The following is a 17,214-nucleotide window of genomic DNA, read 5'->3' on the forward strand; positions in this document are numbered from 1 at the left end:
TAATCAAAATTTAGCCCATTGCTTAAGGTCACTTTATTAAATTGGTTTAAATAAAAATTTTTTAAAAAGACAGCGTAAGGACAATAATTTTTGTAACCCTGTATGGAGCAGGTTGTTTTGCTTTGACAAATATTAACATATTTCATCCTTTTTTTGTAGTAACAGTACCAAGGAATAGAATTGGAATTACAGATATTCTCCACTGAGTTATCTGCTTGTATCAAAAGGGTCAAACTCCACTGCAACACACAGTGTTGGGCCAGGAACATCAGACAAATGGCAAAGAAAGATTGCGGGGAAATTCTCACAACTACTCAAAACAGATGATTACTTGAGAAGTCAGAGGATGCACAAGCTAGGAAGAAAAGTCAAGTTTCTGGAACTGCTGTCTTACCAAAGTTCATCAAATTTTGCACAGTGTATTCTTTTAATAGTGACATTTTTCTTTCATTGTGACATTTTGTACATGTGAAAACAATTATTTCACTACTGCCACAATATGCTTCTTCCTCTCTGGCACAAATGGCACAGATCCCGGCTTGCTGTGCTTACGACGATTCAATTCCCTAGAAACAAAGCAGAAAAATGAAACTCAGTAGTCAGCACAAACATTTAAGAAATACTGTCTTCCTCCTCAAGCTAGTTAATGGAGTTATCTTACAAAGAAAACCAAAAAAGTTAAGAATTGCTCTGTTTCTAATAACCAAATGCCACATCCTCCTTTGGGAAGAAGGACCAGCCCTTTTGAAAGTAACTTTAAAGCTGCCTAATTTAGAAAGTTTTCAAATGAGCCTTTCCTTGGGAGCTCAGCTTGGTTTTCATGTCAACAGGATCAGCCACTCAAGTTTGTGGAATTTTTCAACTAATAAAGATGACTAAGACCCACCACTTACTGTTAATTCAATGGCTATAGCAAAGTATGCCACATCCTACTCCTAGAAATTCCAATATGGCAATGATCTAAGTGGCATAAAAAATTCATCCTGGAATCTGGCGTTATCAAAAACACCAAAACCACAAACCCACAAAAAACCAAACGAGAACCAAAAAACCTTCCACACACCCCAAACAGCCCATGCTACTCCCATTGCAATGGGGAATCATGCCATGCCTAACTAAGCCCTGTGGCTCTTTCCAACGTGGTATCTGTTGCCATGTCTCCACAGTACTTCTGGGAAGCAGCCAGTCCTCACTGCCCCTGGCACTCATCTGGTTTCCCTTTCAATCAATGCAGTAGCTCCTGATCACTCATTGAGGTGTTCAGAGGAGCTCTATCCATGCACCGCTGCCACAGCAGCACTGCAGCGATGCTCTTTGTTAAGAGGAAGAGAAGCAAAGCCAGAGGAGCAGAGGAGGAACAGAGGAGGAGCAGAGGAGGAACACGTACTTGCGGCGCCGAGCCTCCCTCATGATCCGCTGCTCCTTGATCTGGCAGTAAATGCTCTTGGGCAAGTGTCGGTGCTGAGCTATGCGCCGGATCTGGGGGTGAAACTGGAACTTCTCCTTCAGCTTCTGATTGTAATTCATAGCTGCCTTCTCTCGGGGTGCAAGCTACAGGGAAAACAACACAGACAAGCACATTATAAAAGAACAGGGATTTAGCTGTCATCTCCTCTACAAAACAAAAAACAAAATTGTAACTTTTCATTCAAATGGCTTCCTTCTAGCAAATTCCTTCAGAATACGGGTAAGTATTAAAAAATCTAAAATTACAACAGTATCCCAATGCTCAAACACAGAACATTATCATTTTAAAGCTGAGTGAAGTAACCCAAATTAATTTCCAAGAATCAGATGCTGTAGAGTAACAAATGAGAGCATAAATAGCTGACAGTATGCACACTGATTTGTCTTTCCTAACCTCTGATGATAACTTTCCCTGTAAAATAAAGATTTGCAGGCATTTTAATCACTAGCCAGAGTAATTATAATTGCTATAGGGGAACTGTCCTCATGAACAGCTTTACAGACAGCTCCTCAGGTGGCCTAAATCTTACCCAGCACCCTGATCCCTTGGGAAGCACAAAGCATGGATCAGATTTCCAGTATTAGCTTGACTATATGGCACACAGGGAGTTCCAACTTCCATCGAGCAGCTAAAAAAGTCTTAATATCACAAACACATGAAATGTAGGTATTGTATTGCCACAAAAGACTAATTTTTAGTTCATGATTAAAACTCTGTCTGAGCCACCATTAACAACGCCGAAAGTAAGAAACACCTTCTCCTGACAGCCAATCTACAGAAGAGGTTTTTTTTCAATTAGCCTTTTTTCCTTTGGTCCTAATGTTTATCAAAAGGAAAAAAATGTGTTTCCTGTGGTTTTGTTTAAAGTGTGCATTGCTTCATGAAGAATAGCAATCTCTATGTATTTTGGATTTACTTGGATTTTTGGGAATTTCAGCTGCATTTCAGTCTAGTGAGTTTTCATATAAACTCAAATTTCATGTAATCTGTTAATATTAAATATGGGATGATGATAATCCCATCCTCTTTTTCCTACTCTCCTGCCCAAACTCTGTAAATCTAATATTTCAGACATCTTAAGAACCCTTCATATTTTCAATTAAACCATGGCACCAGACTTGTGCCATCCCACATTTATGCCATACTACTATCTCCACCTAAAATATTAAAACAGTAGTTCAGGCAATTTCTATTTATTCAGCTTTGTAAATAACTCAGTGCCCCTAACTTCTCACTTTCAAGAAAAGACTGATACTGATGCTAACAAAAAAAAAAAAAAAAAAAAAAGCAGTAACAAAACCAACAAGTTTATTACACACAGTTGGAAATTCCAGTTACAATATAATGAGACGTGTTTTTCCTCACTTGAAATCAGCAATTGGCTATTTATTCTCCACTCTGGAGAACACTTTTTGTGTGTGACTTCCAGTAGAATTTTTCATGAATTCTGAATAATTAAATATCACACTCAGATGATTTTGGTTCAGAATACCATAAATGATGTGAAAACAAGTATTGATAAAAATTACCACAAAAAAGATTCTGATCTGGGACAATAAAGAAACCAGGTACCAAACACAGGGTTGCTCATGGTTCAAAAAACTCTTATTCAGACCTCAGAGATATGTGATGCTCTTAACCTGTTTCTCCACATTCTCTTGTTCATAAAATCCAAATCCTTCTGCTTAATTTACATTTATTGTGGCCTCTGAAATTGAAATTGAATAAATTTTACAGTCTTAGCCCACTAAAGCTACCCTCCCCCTTTTACTGAAATTCCTTCTTGTGAGCTAGCCTGTGAATAGCTGGTTCACTCTCAGTAAATCCCAGGTGTTCCCACTTTGCAGAGAACTGCCAACATAATCCAAATTAAAGAGCTTTATTTTAATTAAATGCAATGATTTTCCTTTAATTTTAGAAGAGCAAATTGCTGCCGATTTAGTACAACCTTGCTGATTCTACAGACAAGAGGTGAATCTGTAAATTAAAGGTACATCCAGGATATCTTATTTAAAGCATTAATACACATTAAGAGGTGGTGGAGCCTGACTGCATTTTTCTGGATAATGTGGTATGGAGAAAGGCACACAGCTGGTGACTTTCCACCCAACCACCGGATGCCAGCGGCCAATGCGCGCGGCTGTGCCGAGTGCACCCTCATCCACACCACGGTGAAAGAAACTTCTGCAGTCATGACAGGTTTCCCTAATGAGAGATGGCAGCCAGCTAAGAAAGCACACTGCAGCAACGCACTGAACTCCAACTCTCTCTTGCAAGTCCCTTTACAAAGGTCGGTGTGAACGGCTCAAGAGAGCAGTGTAACTTCCCATTCTGTGGAGAAGATGCACAGCATGATTTGCAGGATTATAGATTTCATTGACAGGGACTAGAACACTCTCCAATTTAATATATATAATAAGATATGTGACATCATGAGGGGAAGACATGCTTAAAGATGACATATGACTGTTTTTTCATGTTTGAATAATGAATCTGCAATTTCCTTCCTACGCAAAGAAAATGAAGATTGTGTAGCAGAAACATAGCTGATTTGTGTCACTACCACAGGACTTCACAGCAAATACTTTGGGTGAAAAAAGGGGGAAAAGAACTCTAAATGCAACCAAGTTGTCAGCAATAGGAAAATGCCTCCTTGAGTAAACTGCCCATGCCTCTTCTCCTCGCTCCTGATGACACAGACTGCCTATTTTTCCATCTAAGCAGAATGAAAGTAAGCATTTTTGCAGAGCCCTGATTAGAAGCTAAAACCACTCTTAAAAAAATTCTCCTCTTCAAGAGGGCTGTATTTAAAACTCCACACTATGAAGACTGTTTATCTGTCCTCTTCAGGTTGCCCTTCTAGGTTAGGGCAGGCAAGAGCACAGATGCAATATATTTTTAGAATCCAGATATATCCCAGCAGTTTTCTACCCCATAGCTTGTCTTTATTTATTTTTCTATTGCTCTGCTGAAAACACCTTTCTAAATTTATTGCTATGAAGTTCATTATTCATTCTTTCCTGGACCAAAAAATTTGATCTCTTTACATCTAAATGGATGACAAATTCAAAAAAACCAGAAAGTTAATGTAAGGCAATGTAGATGTTTAGAGCATAAAATCATAGCTACAGGGCTGAAGTTACAGGTGCACTGAATCACAAGCCAAAGATCACTAAGAAAAGAATACCACAACCCACAGTATCTGGTACTGCTTGTTATCAGCATTATCTCAGAAAATGGAACCACATACTAGAAACAGACTGAAAGGATAAACAATTGCTTAGGACAGTTTTGATGTGCTCCTGCTAATGCACTTTGCTAGATCAAAACCAAGATTTCTGACAGCACTTTCTACTATCTCTACTAGCCCATACTCAAAATTTCTGCATTTTTTAAGAAAGCAGTAAATCTATGCTCCACTACTGTTCACTCACTCATCAATATTTTCACTAAAATTCCAAGCATGCTAACTCAGGGCTCTGTTCTAACTCATAGAAGTAACAGAGACAAAATTTTGCAGCTGTCACTCACAGAACTAATGTTACTAGGAATTCACATGCTAAGAAGTGCAGGTATAGTTTCTTTTTTAATGTGGCAGTAGACTGAAGAATGATATAGCTTTTACAAGTTTTACTGATGGTTCATTACTTTCAGTACAATTCAAGAAAAGCCTAGTCTATCCATTTCTTTCTATCAAGTACAATAATTGTACACTATTAACTGAAATCTACTCTATTACTGCTGCTTTTTCAGCCTTTTCACTCAGACTAGGCTGTTTTCCTTCTCAGAGGTCAAAATCATTTACCTTTTCATAAATCCCAAACTTCTTCAAAAGCACAGGTAAAAAAGCATCAAACATACATAACAAGCATATCTTAGGTATTTGAACAGTCTAGAGTTTCTCAAGTCTTAACTGAGTCTTTGGCTTCTGGGCATGCAGAGATAGATGTTCCCTGCTTTAAATGTAACACCTGTTACATCCTATTTAATAAAACATATTTATCAATTAATGAAAACTTATTAAAAGCTAAATGTAGAAAATTATTTTGAAGCAACATCTGCAGTAGCTCCAACACAGATATTTGGGGTTTGTTAGCCCTATGTAAAACCTGTGCAGGTTTAAAAAAAAACTTAAATCGTCAGTGGAGTAGAGACACAAGATGCCTCTGGCTCCTCCAGAGACTTTTCTTCTTTCTTTCATGTTTCACTGATTTTGAATAATGAGTGCAGTGCCAAATACATTAAAACCCCAAAGAAACATGCATGTCAGAACTGATGACTGCTTGGGTAGCTATGGTTCAGAAAGTACAACTTTCCAACTGGATAAATGTTCACCAGCCACAACATGAGTACTATATATTCACTATAACTTCCTTTGAACTCAGCAAGGCAAAAAACCAAAGCACTCACCAAAGGAAAAAAACGTTTGATTACTATTTTTCTTTCTCTTTCAGGATGTTGATTTCTACCCACCCCCAGCACAAAAATATCTACCTTAAAATACAATGTATTGCAAGATTTTAGCATTATATCAGAAATACAGTGACCTTTGGATGAGTCATTCAATCAAATCTTCTCAGCAAAGAAAAATAGCAGACCAAGCAACTAAGCATTAAAGACATATTTTGACACTTCTGACAGAATTACTGAATGTTCAGCTTTGAATATTCAAAACATTCAAAAAATAGCCACAGACTGTGGAGGAACTGGACATTTATAAAATAAGCAAGCATATGTCTGTGAAGATAAGAACACCAATACTCTAAAAAAGAAGCAGATACTAAAGAAAATCAGTGGAACCTGCTAAATAGCCATTAACAGTTCCATTGTTAAAAATCACAGGAACTACCAGGCTGGATCAAAAGGAGATTGGCACAGTTGCCTGAATCCAAGCAACATTCCCAACATATATCCAAGAGCGTGACAGGCCATGAGGACTCCCGAGTCCTATTAGCTACAATTGCTCTCTAAACATCTGAAAAATAAAAATTCATACTGCTTCTAAAACATTTTTAAACAACTACAGCCACTTCAGACAGCTTCTGTCTTGCTAAATTCACGGCTTCAACAACACCATGCTTGAACACATTCCCACATGAAATATGGGGATGTGAAACATTCTCTTCTCATTATAATGTAATTCTTCACAAGTTCATCTCTGTTCTGTGAAGTGAGCGCAATTTTTCTACGTAAGACACTATGTCCCTTTTAAGTTCTTCCTGTATTTTTAAATAGTTTTGCTTTCTTAAGATGACTTTTGATGTTGTGAGGTGTTTCTTCTGAGATAGGATAATAAATTATGTGAGGATTTTCATTTCTGACGGTCAAAAAAAAACACCAACCAAAAAAACCCGCCCAAGAATAACTCAAAAAATGGGAAAAAAATCAAATAATAAACCACATGTCATTTGACCTGTGTCATAGTTAGTTATTGATTTGGTTGCCTTGGGAGCTGACAGTCCAAGTGCTGTGACAGAAATACACACCCTTCCACACAGTAGAAAAGCTTCACTAGCACGATCCCACAAGAGCAGAGGCACATCGGGGGCACAGCCTCCAAGGGGCACATCAAACAACAACACTGTACTCACACAGAAAAACAACAAAGGCTGTTTTGTGCCTTTTTTAGGCCCATCCATGGCCAGTTTTCACTGACACAAATACTACAGGAAAGAGTAGAATGTTATTTACCAGTCTACCTTCTGAACACTTAAACAAATGCTAAGTTATCCTTTTGATATGCAATATTTCTGCAATGCAGGAGTAGATGCGTTTGCCTCCTACTTCCCAGAGCCAATTATCCTTACTCTTTCATAACAAAAGGAGCCAATAATATCTAGTAGTCAATACAGTGAATTTTTTGTCCACATCTGAAAATATTAGGAACTCTTGTACATGAGAATGGTATTTGTGACATTCTTTTAATCCACTTGTCCTTCACACAAAGGGCTCAGAGTAAAGATGAACGTCAAAAATACCAGACAATTCTGTTACAGAACAGCATCTTAGAGAGAAACATCATGATCTCTCACTAAAAATATAGTGAGTAAATGGAGAAAGTTTCAATCACTATCATAGAATCAAGTGAAAAGGGCATTGCCATGAGTATATGGATGTAACAGAAGGAAAACAGACACTATTTCTACCCAACACTGCACTATCTAAACAAATTAACATGAACATTAAATCCAAAAGTAAAGTCTCTAATGAGCTTTTTGGAATCCCCAAAATTAACAACTATGGAACTGATATTTAAGTGTTTGACCAAAGCACCAATCCCAATAATCAATTGGAAAATCCCAATAATCAATGCAGAAGAGCAGGAAAAAAAAAAAGGAAAAAAAAAAAGAAGAAAGAAAAAATAGGTATCCTTAAAAAAATTCGACCTAAACAGTAGTTTGTAATCACAATTACTGCAGAGACCACAAAGCTGTGGAGTTTTCTTATCTATTGCTCTATGGCAAAAATGAGAATGCTAACAGGATTTCCCAAAACCTATGGTGGGCCATGGCTAAAGATATATATGTTATGTATTATTTATTATTTTAACTGTGCTACTCCATATCCAGTGCTTCAGAGTGCACAGCAGTCCATGAATGATCCTGTTTCCAATGTAGCCCTAAGTACTCCTCCACTCCCCTCCACCTGCCACCTCTCCCAGCTCTGCTATACTTCCCTCCTACAGATACCTCAAGTTGATGGAGCTTCAGGTAATCACAAAAAGTCCTAGACATTAGTATGCAACAGACCCAGCATCTCAGCTGTACCACATTCTTCTCTGAATCACAGCTTCCCTTTCCTCTCCCCACAACCTTTCACAAGCTCAAGCAAAAATTCCCCAGACGTTATCTGACAGCTCGGCCGAAGGGCTCAGAAAAGGCAATGTAAGCACCTCAAAAATACCATAACAACATAAAGCTACATAAAGGGATTGCTCCCAGCAGGAAAAGTGCCAAATTTGTTCTCCAAAGTCACTCCATACTTTGACACCACTGTGCAGATGAATCTTATGCAGTTGGTAACTGAAAGGGAACATTTGTACATAAACATTTAAACAAGTATAACTGAAAAGCCTCATTAATGAGGCTGGTGATTGTTCACACCAGGAACACCTTGACAAACAGGCTTACACTGAATTAAGTGAATTTCAGAAATTTCAGATACCATCCGAGTTTGCCCACTTGGCATCTGAGAGTTATACAGGTTAATGACAATCTCGGGGTCAAACTACACATCAGTGCAAACAGTCTACTTGACAGTACATATGCTTTTCACAGCATGATTTTTTTGATTTTTTTTTTAACAAATAACCTGCATGAATGAACATGAACTAATCACCTGCCAGTCAAAATTTTTAAAAGTACTAACCCTAAACTTCAATAGAATTCTTTAAGTATGGCTAAACAGAATTTATTACTTTTTTCCAAGTGGTAAAGGATGAATTCTAACCATTTGCACATAGGTAAAAAATTCAAATCTAATTTAGATAGAACTGATGATTATTGTTAACACCAAACAAGACCAAAGAAAGTCTTGTGTAGCAATAATGAGGGATGTTGTTTTCTTATTATCATTATAAGCTGCACTAAATGCAATGAGCTGTACTGCACACGTCAATCGCCAACTAAACACAAATATCAAACTATAATTTTACAGCTTCCCTTCATGAACAAGTTTCTGAAAGTTGAAGAGGCTAACCGGTTGTAATAACAACCAAATCCCTCAAACATCTTGCAATAACAAGAAGTAAAATGCAACTCTTACCACTCCCAGTTTTTCAGAAGCATTAGCTTTCCACAGGCGAATATTCATCTCATCTGAGCCACACAGAATGTATTTGTTATCTGAAGTCCATTTTACAGTGATGACGTGCTGCATTCGTTTGGTATGATAAACCTCCCTGGAGCAAAGAAAAACATTTTTAAATGATTTATCATCACTTTTCTCACCATTACCTTTCAAATAGCAGAAAGCATTCTGCTCAAGGCATTTTTTTTACATTTTCTTGCTGTTGTTTTTAAAAAAATCTGACTTTTTTTAAACACTGTGCTGATCTTATCTTTCTATAGATAAAGATACAAAGGAAGCGTGATAGACTGATAAAGGACCATCTAGGATAAGATGCTTTTTAAATAAGCGCTTTCACAGAAATTATAGTAAGGAGTTAAATAGTAACTCTTTTTGCAAAACATGCTAAGGGTATACATTATGAAATGCATACTGCTCCTGAAATCATTTTGATTCATATGCTTTTACATTGAGAGTGTTACAAATTGGGAATGCAGAAAAATAGGTGCCAAAGAGTCTGACACCAACCAGCAAAGAAACACCTCCCAGCTGTCCATTTATGACATGGTAATGGATTTGCTACTCTTCATTGTGATTTGACTCCTCTACCCAAAAATGGACTCCATTCTGTTTTTAATTTCTGCTGATCAGACTCCTGCTCAACAAGTGCTGTTGAAAAATGTTTCTGCATGCTACACTTTAACCAATATTTAAGTTAAAGTCTTGTCTAAGTTTCATTAAGCATATATCAAACTAACTTGTTCTTTATTTTTATAGCAGAAATGAAAGGACTAAATACACTTTTTTTCAGAAGTTTAGCTATTTATTAGCATTCTGAAAAGAAGGAAAAAGTAAGGCCTATTTACTGTCTACCAATAGTCACTCCTTTGATGCATCAGTCAGGCACTACAGCTTATTCTCTTTCTTCCACTCAGTTATTTTTGCAAGGAAAACCCAAGTAATAATGTAAAAGACAAACGAATACAATATCTATTCAAGAGTTATGGAGAAACTGCACTGGGGTTGAGCTGAAGTGGTTGTGAGAAAAAGAGAAGTAATCAATGTATCAGAATAAATAAGCTTTAATAAGCTTAATCACCTCTTTAAATTCACTAGCAAGCTATACTCTACATGAACAACTATCCTCAGAAAATATTAATACTCACACCAGCTTTTCACTGTTTAATGGCATGTGTGTACATTTGCACTTTCACAAGTATTTCTATGTTTACTTTCCTTCTACTATGTGACTCAGTAACAAAGCTTTTCTTATCCACCTTTGGGGACCTAAGTCCTTTTCCTTTCCATACTTTGAATTTGCAGCCTTTGCCTATCCTGTGGCTGTCAGCACAAGGTACTAAATATCATTTTTCAGGGACAGGAAAAACAGAGAACATGGCCAAATAACCTGGATCTGTCATTTGGAAGTTTTTACAGAAATACAGTTCTGTTTACTAAGCATTTACTAAATTTAATCAACTTCACAATAAATCTTATTTCTTAGGGCTTAACAATTTCATTATTTAAATTTTCATTTAAAAATAAAATAGAAAGCAATTGAAGTTAGGAGTTTTCCAGATTGGCAGGACATCAGAAGTAAAAACTAGAATAGCATTAGGATCCTTGCTTACAGATATTCCTAACTACCCTTTCAGTTTCCCAAGTAGGATCAGATCTTTATTTAGAGACTTTTCTCCATTCTGTCAGATTAATATGAATTGTGCAATTCTAAAGAAGCCCAGCTTCTAAAGAATTTTAAGTGTACCAGAACACTCATATCAGCTTACATGAGGCAAAATTTTTCATTTTTAAGGTTTCTCCTCAGATTTACGGCTACAACTCAAAAGGGGAAAAAGTGGGGACAAAGAGAAAAACCCCTTCCACAGGCCTTGGCAACAATCTGCAAACATGAAATAAAGACTTCTCCTGTTGCATTATGGAGTCTGCAAACTTCTCAGTGATGTGTATTAACTTTGCATATCATCACTTCTGTGAATGTTATTAATTCATACGAAACAGCTGCTAACTATATTGTTTAATAATGCAAGTTAGAAAAAAACCCCAAACCAAAGAAACTGCACCACTTAATTACATTTAAAGTATTATTGCGGGACAAACAGAACATGAGAACTATCTGTAGATTAGGTATAGAGGGAATGTGAATAGCGCCCCCACTCTTTAATGCAGCACGGGAGCACAAACAGTTACACAGCATGCACAATTTCATCAATCAATAATAAAAATATACTCCTTCACCACCAGTATTTCAACATTCTCATCCTCAAACCACCTAGAACTTGACTTAGTAACAACCTTCTGGGAGGACAAGGCTGGAGAGAGGAAGTCAAGCAGAATAAAAGAATAAAGAAAAGGAGGAAGAACTGACAAGAAAGAATAATGAAGGCAGGTTTATGAAGATCAAATGATACCAGAAAAATCAGATAACTTGCTTCAGTTTTCATCAAACTGAAGGAAAAACAAAAAAATAATGGAGACAGTAGATTCAATCTGAACTCCAGCAAAATATTTAATATACTGACTTATGAAACCTTACATGAAAAACTAATCCATGTGATTTGTACTCAAAGCACTGCATTCCAAGTCAAAACCACGTTAACAAAATCTGAACAAAAAGTAGTAAGTGCACTGAAACAGATCACAGAAAGGTCCCAGACTGATCCTCAGGAATTCATATAGGAGTCTATTTTACATAATGTCTTTAGCAATCATCCACATAGGATGAAGACAATTCCTAGGAAACCAAATGCTACAATGCTTTAATACACTGCAAATTTAAGTGGTGACAGAAACAGTACAAAGCAACCCAAAAACATTAAAGATGCATAGCCAGGGAAATCAAATGGGATTCACCATGGTCAAATACAAATGACACAAGCACGATAATCCACTCGAGTTTTAATTCCATATTGAGGAAGTACTGCTACTTGTTAAGTGGTTCTGCTCTTCATCCACACTCCAGAATTAAGTCAACTACACAGCCTGTCAGCCTCAAGCTACCGACAGAATAAGATAACACTCACAGGAAGCAAATGCCTCAATGAAGACGTTAATGAATGAATTAGTAATTTTGAGGATTTGGGAGGAAGTCACTGGAATGAATGACAGCAAGAGAGAAAGGTGTAAAACGACTCACCTGCTGTGACCTTTGTCTACAGGAAATATGCGGATGGACTTATCAAAGCTGGCAGACACAAATTCTTTCCCCGTGGGTGAATAATCCACATCAAGAACAGCAGACACGTGATCCATATGCACCATCACAGGTGATTCAAGAAAGCGCATATCAAAGGTATATAAGCTTTAAAAGAAATACAGCAGTAACTTAATATCGTAACATGTCCTGAGTAAACAGTAGATTTTACATGAACCACACTTCAGGACAGAGCCATATTGCAGAGGGAACCCCTCAAAACAGCTCATAATACATGAAAAGAAAGAAAACGACATTGGTTAGGGTTTGAAAGAAGTTTGTTAATCAGAGGATTTAGTTACTGGATCAGGTTTCTTGCTCCCTATCAAAGGACAGATAGGCTCCACTATTCCCTTCATCATCTGTCCATGGGTCAGCCTCCAGGCATCACACTCCCTCCTTCACTCCATCTTCTGATGTAAGCATGCACCCTGAACTTGTAAAAGCACCTCTGAATCCTTACAGCAAGCCTATCAGTTCTGAAAGTTTCTGAACATTCCCATACTGTGAAATCCTAGTAATTCAGGTCTAATGTAAAACTCCATTTGGTTGGCACATTTTGTTACTGCCTAATTATCTTAGGCCAGACAAGTGCAGGGAAAGCTTGGTGTAGGAAGTCTTCCTAGTGCAGGGAAAGCTTGGTCCTTACACATGGAGATGCTAGTTCAGCAGAGCACACAATCCATAGAAAAGCACTGTGTTAAAAGCAAACACCCAGCTGCTGGACCACAGCTGGTTTGCTCTTAAGGACTTCAAAGCTCAGATAAGGCCTACCTCTACCTCCTTTGAATAAAGAAGCTAGCCATAATCATACTGTGTAGATCACCAAATAAAAATATGTGCTTCATCAAATAAGCATATGTGCTTTACAAACAATGCATTTATTGAAACCTGCATAAGCTTTACTATGTAGTAGAACTGTTACGTTAAAAAAATTTACTTCATCAGGTTTCTCACCTTCCTTTCTGCAGATGAATGCATAACTGATATTAAATATATCTTACCAAATACTATAATGGTGATTATTGCCTTTTCCTTCTAAATTCCCCAAGACAAAGTATGCAGCATCTTATTCAAAACTGCTGCTCCATATAATCAGCAAATACTTGCATATGCATTGTTGATGTGTGCCTCTACCTTTGCATACTAAATGCTTCAGGCTGCAAGAGGACAGCTGTCTTTGACAGCAACAGCTACAGTTTTAGATTATCAAGAGAAAGAAAATTAAAGAAACCTCAAACTAGCCAAAAAGCAAATTCATAAACAAAAAGCCTAAACTTATAAAGAAACAGATGAGGTAGTCTAATAGTTTTACCATACCATAAGAAATACAAGAAAAACAGCACACTGAACATAACACCACATTCAAGTCAGAGACAGATTCCATTTCCTTAGAAAAACAGCCTTAAGATAAGTGATAAAATTCCTATGTTCTAGAAGAAAACAGTGATCTATTGTTAGATCACTGACTTCCTGGAAAAAAGGATATGGAGCACATTTGCAATGGCCTAGTTTTGAAGAGACAGCTTTTTCAATATCAGATTAGCTGTTCATATGAATAGTATTGTTCAAAAGTAAAAAACTGCTCCAAGACATTGAAAGGATAAGTACTGCAGTCTCCAGAACTGTCTCACAAAAGATTAGTTTATTTTTTTTAAGAAATGTTCTCACCAAAATAGCTGATCAGTGCAATGTATCAAGCTTCACAAGAGCTGGCAAGAAAATAAACACTTATATTGCCTCAGACTGGACTAATAGTACTTATTTTCCATGGCCCATTTCAAGTTACACTTGCATTGGTTCAGCTGCATTTCCTTTAAGTTACACCACTTTTTACCCACCAAGTACTGAGACACACAGAAAGAGGCAGTCCACTATCAATTTCTATTTCTTAAAACCAGTATACCTATAATTCTCTAGGTTATTAAGCAATTCAAATTTAGAGTTTGAGTAGTCTTTTAAAACTTTATTTTAGCATGACCATAAATCGCCAAGCTACAGATGAAAAATATAACCTGTCCAGGATTATCAAAAGGCAATGTTGCACTTACTTGTAATCTTCATTTGCTGCAGTAAAAATGAAAGCTTCCATAGGGTTCCAACACAGTGTATTTGTCCTCATGTTCAAGATAACCTGAAATATATTTACACATTGCTACCTTGTTATAGGCAGTAAAATACTCACTATAGTTCTATAGTTCAAAATTTCCTACATACCCCCAAAGACACGCACTTTTTACAGAATTGTGGCACAGGGATAGTACATGACAGAATGTTTCCTCAGCTCCTCTTCCTCAGTGTTAGAAGTGAAACCCAAGAACCTCCTGGCCCTCATTACATGTTTACTGCTTTGGGCTACACAACAGCTAAATTCTCCTCTGTAAATCAACTTAGAATCATATTCCTCTAAGTGGTCATTTAACATGACAGCCTGCTAGTGGTCAACAAGTAAATCTGGAACTTCCAAAAATTTTCATTTCTCTGTCCTATTTACAGGAACCTTTAGTTAAGTAATCTATAGACACACCTAAATAAATTAATATTTCAAGGGATATAGTCATTACTTGAAGCTGTGAACCAGCACTTGCAACGCAATTGTAACATTTTTATGCTCTCCCATATATTTTTATTACCCCTCCATAATTTCATGTCTAAAATTGCAGTTCAGGAATTCTCCTGGCCAGCTGCCATTTCTTGTGGAAGTGCCAAGCAATGTACACAGCAGTTACTGTGTTGTCACCTACTCAGCACTATCACTGTATCAGCAGTGAATCATTCCTCACACATTTGTAAGATTTGCTTGCTCCTTGTAAGCATATGGCCAACAAAGAGGCCAGTTAGCCCTGAAGTGGGAGGAAGGCAGCTGACAGCAGAATAATAAAACCTTTCTACTTTGCTAACTGCAGACTAGACAAGAGGCATTAGCAAGCTGTATGTTGGATGTCCCCACCTTGAAGGACAGCTGGGCCCCTGTGGGACAAGGCAAGGCAGGGAGGAAGTCATCTGACACACCAGACACAGCAGCTTTGGCTTCTGCCGAGTCTGAGAGGAACTTCCAACCATTTATTTGAAAATAAGAGCTATACAGTATGCCTGACACAAAGTGGAAAAGTGGATGTGTAATTACAGAGCAACTTATTAACAAACTGAACAACTTCAAACAGGATTTTCTAGAATAGGCTAGCTATAATCCTACTTAAAAATCCTGAAATTTGGGTGTTTAATGCTATGGTACTCAAACCCCATTTTTGTTCTTGGCTTACTACACCTAGCACCATAAATTTACACATATATTTCAGAATATAATTGTACAATTATAACCCTTACAGTAATGAACACAGTCCCCAAGTTAATAGTGATGACTTTACTGAACACCCCTCCGAAAGACTGCAATGAATGTGTGCTATTCTTGTAATTCTGGTTTTCCTAAATCCTCATTCCCTAGGTGACACCATCCTGGTTCAGATAAAGTCTGTGCTGCAGAACATTGCTTATTTTCAGGAACTGCATGCAACCAGAACTGAATGTAAACATCAGATCTCTAAAGTGATCTCTAGTTTAAAAGGTGGACACTGAAACGTCCTCTGTTTACACTAATGTGACAACCAGATTTTACTCAGATTTCAGTATTGCTCTAGTTACAAATTTTGTACAAAACTGGGAAGTTAATAATCAAGGTCTGTTCCTTATTCCTTCCTGTACAAGCTTATCAGCCACTGCAAAATGAGCACACAATGTTAACCCACTCTATGTAGAGTAAGTACTTTAAATCAAGTTACAAAATAACTTCAATATTGCCAAAAAATCCAGCTCTTTCAAAAGGAGTTCAGTTCTGTCATGCTCCAAATCTCTATTTTTTCAGTGAAATTTAAAAGCCTTCAGTTCATTTCAGCAGTGGCTTTGGCATTAAAATAGTGCCTAAGTAATGAGATTGTGTCTACAGTTCTAGCATTAGGTTTAGTAACAACTATGCAAGGCAACCTAGGCTGGAACTGATTTAAGTTGCTGTAAATACATTTATGTTGGCATTTCAGAACTATCTAAACCCATACCAGAGCCATTTTTTACCACAAGTTTAAGTCCTTATTAAGACAAGTCAAAATTGTGGAGTCCCCGAAGACTTGGTTCTCTGGGTTTAATTATTTTAACTGTGAACAGCTGCTTACAAAGAATGTCAGCCTGGAAATGTTGAGATTACTTTAATACATAAACATTACCAAAATAATTAACCTGTCTTCCTTTACCATCTACAAGGCATTTGGTTGAGATGAACACCTCAAGAGTATAACAAGCAAGAGAAAACACAGTTCCTGTCAGCTCTTTAAATGCTAGTCTATCTTTAAAATACCCTAAGCTTTCCTGATCTCACAGGTTGCATAAAAATGACTTTTAGTTTTAAAGTGTACTAACTCCTACCAAAACATTTTCATCTTGTCTTTCAACAGAATTGTTTTCATTCATCTTTCCCAGCTTTTTTTAGACTAGTTCTCATTTTGAGCCTAGGTAGCGTCTCACTATCTCATCCCTCTCTTTTTAAACTTAAGGCTTTGAACCCACACTCAGGACAAACAGGCAACAGAAGAGCTACTGCTTCATGACGTGAGAAGCTGCACTCCTATTATGTCCCTCCATTAATGAAGGGACTCTCACTGAGTTCCAGCTGCTTTGCTGATCAAATCCCAGGAATGCTGCAGTGCCAGAAACCAGTGCCCATACATAAGCAAGGTACCTCTAACAAGCAAAACCC

General features: G+C 37.3%; 1 protein-coding gene across 1 annotated transcript in view; it reads right to left on the bottom strand.

Annotated features, from left to right (window-relative positions):
* DCAF13 (DDB1 and CUL4 associated factor 13) overlaps positions 1–17,214 on the bottom strand; it is a 25,614-nt gene continuing 8,400 nt past the window's right edge. The window contains exons 7-11 of the mRNA XM_063389790.1: positions 14,519–14,601; positions 12,411–12,575; positions 9,233–9,368; positions 1,388–1,551; positions 1–566 (exon numbers count right to left, since the gene is read on the bottom strand). Of these exons, the coding sequence (XP_063245860.1) occupies positions 479–566; positions 1,388–1,551; positions 9,233–9,368; positions 12,411–12,575; positions 14,519–14,601 (636 nt within the window). The 3' untranslated portion in view covers positions 1–478. The remainder of the gene's footprint in view (positions 567–1,387; positions 1,552–9,232; positions 9,369–12,410; positions 12,576–14,518; positions 14,602–17,214) is intronic.

The sequence above is a fragment of the Prinia subflava genome, chromosome 1, assembly GCF_021018805.1.
Source record: "Prinia subflava isolate CZ2003 ecotype Zambia chromosome 1, Cam_Psub_1.2, whole genome shotgun sequence".
Classification (NCBI taxonomy): domain Eukaryota; kingdom Metazoa; phylum Chordata; class Aves; order Passeriformes; family Cisticolidae; genus Prinia; species Prinia subflava.